At 34.1% G+C, this 5,760-nt stretch overlaps 1 protein-coding gene across 1 annotated transcript in view; it reads left to right on the top strand.

Annotated features, from left to right (window-relative positions):
- The window catches only part of LOC106476309 (dnaJ homolog subfamily C member 7-like), a 16,042-nt gene extending 12,286 nt beyond the window's left edge, over window positions 1–3,756 (top strand). Inside the window, exons 6-8 of the mRNA XM_022380216.1 lie at window positions 466–629; window positions 1,404–1,556; window positions 2,523–3,756. Of these exons, the coding sequence (XP_022235924.1) occupies window positions 466–629; window positions 1,404–1,556; window positions 2,523–2,647 (442 nt within the window). The 3' untranslated portion in view covers window positions 2,648–3,756. The remainder of the gene's footprint in view (window positions 1–465; window positions 630–1,403; window positions 1,557–2,522) is intronic.
- The last annotated feature ends 2,004 nt before the right edge of the window (window positions 3,757–5,760 follow it).

Raw genomic sequence — 5,760 nt, 5'->3', positions numbered from 1 at the left:
ATTATATGCTGACTGATACACCGGGGCCTCTGTGAATCATGAGGGTACCTTTGAACCCCATAGGAGAACGTGGGTACATTATATGCTGACTGATACACCGGGGCCTCTGTGAATCATGAGGGTACCTTTGAACCCCATAGGAGAACGTGGGTACATTATATGCTGACTGATACACCGGGGCCTCTGTGAATCACGAGGGTACCTCTGAACCCCGTAGGAGAACGTGGGTACATTATATGCTGACTGATACACCGGGGCCTCTGTGAATCATGAGGGTACCTTTGAACCCCGTAGGAGAACGTGGGTACATTATATGCTGACTGATACACCGGGGCCTCTGTGAATCATGAGGGTACCTCTGAACCCCGTAGGAGAACGTGGGTACATTATATGCTAGTGATAAAACATGTATGATTGAAGGGGGTATATTAAGAACTTTTCGTATCGAGATTAAATTGTTACCTTTTCCATATTTTGCACAGCACACAAACAGCTTTTAGAGCAAGCAAAACTAGAACTAAAGAAGAGTAAAAGAAAAAACTACTACAAGATTCTTGGAGTGGAAAAAAATGCTTCTGAAGAGGAGATTAGAAAAGCTTATCGTAAACGAGCCTTGCTACATCATCCCGGTATGTTATGATTGAGCTTACTAATTAGTAAGATGGGTAGTTATCTTTATTTAAAACTTTACTTTTATATATATTCTCCAGTCAAAATCTTCTAGATACATGCCATGTGGCCATAAAAGCACAAGCTACTGAAGCAGTAAATTAAAAAACTTGAAATTTTTTGTCATACCATACAAAGGAAGTTTAAAATTTAAAGTTCTCTTCTGGTTTCATCATTGAATGAAACAGTTTAATCTGTGACTGGATAGTGTGACAAAACAAACCTTTCAAACAACTGCACAATATCATAAAGAATACAGTATCACTACAGTTTTAATATTTGTTTAAATAAGCTTTTTTTAAAACTTATTATGAATTTATTAACTTTCCAACTACATAGTATTTTTATTAGAATAACCTAATATAAACATATCAAGTAATAAGCCATTCACTACATATTTAAAAATTGGTAACACTATACATTAAAAAAAAATGAAAGAAAGTAAACCACTTTTACTGACCATTCTAGTAGTTTAGCAGCAAGAGACAAACTTGAGAAAGATTAAACAAGTCTTACAGTATGAAAAACCATGGAAACTAGAACAGGAACCACAAATATGTTAGTATAAGAATAGTAAGACAGTTTTACCTAACAAAAAAACTCACACACCAACCACCCAAAGTTAGATATTTATCAGTTCAAAATGTTAAGATGTATAACCTAATTTTTATTCCCATGTTTACCTACAGTTCACATGAAATTTTGAACTTACGGTGATAATCATTGTGTTATAGATCGTCACACCAGTGCATCGGAAGAGGAAAGGAGAGAGCAAGAAAAAAAATTTAAAGAAGTTGGAGAAGCATACAATGTTTTGTCAGATCATAAGAAACGTGTACGTTATGATAGTGGTCAAGATTTGGAAGACATGGAAGGCTTTGGAGGAGGTAAGACTACATTTAAGTGTGTTTGTTTTTTCTGTCTCCAAATTATTTTTTATCGGCCGAAACTGATTAAGTTTTAGCATGCAGGAGTACTCGTGATAGTTTTGGGAGTCATATAAAACGATGATTTACAAAAACTAATGCAGTAGCGTGTCATCATAGATATGAACCGTGGCACCAGGTATGACTAGTTTACTATCATTATACCTAGTTCATTACGATTTTCCAACCATTTCAGGGGGCAATGATACTGCAAATGAGCTTACAATTAGAGGAATTTGTCACGGTAATCCCAAGAAATTATAGTGAGATCACTAAACAATTTAGCACAAAGGCACACAAAATTCAATGAAGGTGGCATTCAGAGTTGTCCCTGGAATTTGAAAAAACTTGCATAACAGAATGTTTAGGAAAGCAGTGGGCTCTGAAACCATCCCAGAACAACATTGGGAAGGGAAGACAACGGTTATGAAAGAGACCCTTTATACCCGAAAAACAGTACCTTGAAACTGGGCATAGTGTTTGGTACCAATAACAAGCTAATAATGGCTGTTCTCATGAGAAAAAAAAAGGCTTAAGAAACTGTAATATTGGCAATCCTATTCACCCACGTCTCTCTCAAGTCATCTGATTTGGTTTCAATGTCCTTGTACATTAGATGGTGTGTAGAAAAGTTATCAACTTGTAGGTTGATTGATCTTGCAAGAAATAGTGTTTTATTTTAAGATTTAAATTTTACAGTTGGACATATTATGGATATCTTTAAAAATAATGACAAAAATTATATTTAACTTGGTTTAGGAAGATTGTAACATTGCCTATTTCATTATTCTTTATGTCTTTTGCTTATTGGTAATATTTATGAACAATCGGTTTTTTGGGTTTTTTTTTACATAATTATTGAACAAAGTTCATGTTATATAACATTATAGGTGTGTGTATATACTTTAATTTTGTTTTATTTAACAGGCGATATTGATCCCAACCACATCTTCCAGACTTTCTTTGGTGGCTCAGGAGGTTTTACGTTCAGTAACTTTGGTGGTGGTAATTTTAGCCAGGTCCCTAGTGGTTTCAGCTTTCAGTTTGGTTGAACACTGTCTACGATATAGTTTAACAAGAAAATCACTGTCTATCAAACTCAACTCCTTGTACTTTCTGAAAGAAAGTAAAAAATATTGGACTAAACATGTAGAGCTAAAAAAAAAAGGACTAGTTTATCTTTGGACCTAATAGTGTTTTAGCATCTGGATTTTTGTCTTACTTAAAAAAATGTATTTAACTGAAAGAAATTTTGATCTAGTGTACAATAATACCTGGATAACTTTTTAAAAGTTACATAATAACTGAGGATGTTTTGAATGTGAACCACAAGAACAGTAGATGTACTAACGTACTTCTTTGTACAGTACACAGCATAAAGAAATGGAGAAACTTCTTGTATAATATCGAGTGTTTGGAAGTCCTTAGTATTATCAAAGTTGATGAACAGTATTGAAAAGAAGTGTGTAGATGAGAAAAACAGTAATTGGTAGTTATAATGTTAACATATGGAAAGAAAAATAACCAGATTTTAACTTCAAGTCGTTTCAATGCTGCAAGGTTATTTTTTCACTTTTTAGCTCCACGTATTTTACTACACATCTGCCAAACTTCTGACTTAGTTAAAGAGTTTTGAATTATTGAGAAGTGTATAGTTTTTAAGTACTGTATATTTGTTTAACTCAAGGTGTTAGTGTCTTATTTTTGATATTTGTATAGTTCATTTCTCCGTGATCTTGTCCTGACACTAACCAACCACCAAGGAAGGCACAGATAGACAAGTTTACTCACTCATTATCTGTTTTATGTATTGTTTTATTTGTTTGAAGATAAACTTTTAAAAAGATCGGTGTAATTTTATAGTATAACATTTCCTTCGTTGTGTTGTATCATACGCAAGTTGTAAACTGATTTATATATGTTTCTTGAGATTAAGAGAACAGGTTTTAGAAGTGTAGTGTGTTAAATTCTAACGATATACTTTTCAAGGCATACACATGTGTGAATTTTCATTATAACTGGATAAAAGTATTTATTTTCTGATCTGATAAGTTCGGTGCATACCAGTTTCTTCAAACAACTACTTATATTACCATTAAAGTTTTGGATCAATATTTATTTTCTCTTCTTATATAGAATAAAATCTTGGTTCTCGAGCATATAATTGTGATTCGTGTAATTTTTTATAAAACTTTTCAACTAGAAAATAAATTTGAAGCCAATCTGTCATTTGATTTACTATTTGTCACCGAGTTATACCAGTTTTGGGGTTTTCCATCCAACATCAGTAACCTTGGTAAAAAATGAACATTAGACTAGGGTTCATGTAGTAAGGGAGTGTATCTTATATTTATTATTTTAAACAGCTTGTTGGGCTGAATAATTCACAAAAACAAATAAGTGGAATCCATGCTGAAGTTTTACGATTATTGTACAAGTAAAAGACAATTCAAAACAACATACATATAATTTGACATAGAGTAGAGTTAACAGTGTTAGCTTAAAAAAATATTAAAATACTTGGCAAAACACAGTCGTCAGTTACAATTCTGTGGAAGTAACAACTTTAGGATCGGTAAATCTCAATAAGAAAACAAAGATAATACCTGTTACTGTTGACAGATGACTTGTTTGCATGTGAAGCATTCCAGTCAACAGTAACTGTTAACTCTTGCTGTATGGTTCACCATTTCAGTCAACAGTAACTGTTAACTCTTGTTGTATGGTTCACCATTCCAGTCAACAGTAACTGTTAACTCTTGTTGTATGGTTCACCATTCCAGTCAACAGTAACTGTTAACTCTTGTAGCCCAAGAGTTGGCGGTGGGTGGTGATGACTAGCTGCCTTCCCTCTAGTCTTACACTGCTAAATTAGGGACGGCTAGCGCAGATAGCCCTCGTGTAGCTTTGCGCGAAATTCAAAAACAAACATTCTTATCATAAACACTGCTATGCCCCAGGAAACAATGTAATATTGAGAATTTTATCAAGAAAACTGGACGTTTTCCTTGGAAATCTCGGGGTTATTTTGAAATAGTTATCCGATATAAAGGAGAAGTTCATGCAAAATTTAAAAGAATAATTTATAACTAATAAATCCATCCAAATAACCTGATGGAGAAACTTTAAAACTCAAATACAAACTAAATATAGTCGTGTGGAAATGGAATCCGCCAAACTTCGTAACAAATGAGAGAGAGAGAAGAGAAAGGATTTCACGAAAACAAACGGAGTACAGAAATGTCATAAAGTTTAGGTCAACTATATTTACAGTTGGGGCATGTCTCAATGGTTAAAGTGCCCGGACTGTGAATCCGAAGATTCATGGTTTGCTTCCCGTTGCCAAAAACAACCGTGTCCTGTACTTTATAGGAGTGATAGACAAAGTTCACTATTTGTCAGACGGGTATAGCCTAAAAGTTGGAAGTAGCTATGTTCCCTATGGCCTGTTAGTGCGCCCCCCAGTGGCACAGCAGTATGTCTACGGACTTACAACGCTAGAATCCGGGTTTCAATACCCTTGGTTGACAGAGCACAAATAACCCATTGTGTTGCTTTGTGCTTAACTTCAAACAAACAAATAAAGCCTGTTAGAGCAAAATTAGGGACTCTTAACGCAGATAGCCCTTGTGTGGCCTTACAACAACGAATTCAATCATTTGGGCAACAGTAATCTAGATCACGAGTTTTAACTGTTATCAATATTTGAGATATGAATACTTTTATTTTGAAGTGATCATAATATTTTTATACTTATTTCAAAACCTATTATTGTCGAAAACAGCTTAACTTTTGTCCTCTGTGCAATAAAATGAATTAACACACCAGAACAATATCGATCAATACCAATAGAGTTTATTTGATTAAATGAAATATACATAACAATAGAAATGACGAAACATTAAAACCCAACAGTGAAAGTAGAACATATCAGAATTGAAGAACCAACTCTTCTTAAACCAGTGAAAGTAGAACATATCAGGATTGAAGAACCAACTCCAACTCTTCTTAAACCAGTGAAAGTAGAACATATCAGGATTGAAGAACCAACTCCAACTCTTCTTAAACCAGTGAAAGTAGAACATATCAGGATTGAAGAACCAACTCCAACTCTTCTTAAACCAGTGAAAGTAGAACATATCAGGATTGAAGAACCAACTCCAAC

This window comes from Limulus polyphemus, unplaced genomic scaffold (genome assembly GCF_000517525.1).
Source record: "Limulus polyphemus unplaced genomic scaffold, Limulus_polyphemus-2.1.2 Scaffold10243, whole genome shotgun sequence".
In the NCBI taxonomy this organism is placed as follows: Eukaryota; Metazoa; Arthropoda; class Merostomata; order Xiphosura; family Limulidae; genus Limulus; species Limulus polyphemus.
Note: the sequence above shows the minus strand (reverse complement) of the source record. Positions and strands in the feature narration are given on the sequence as shown.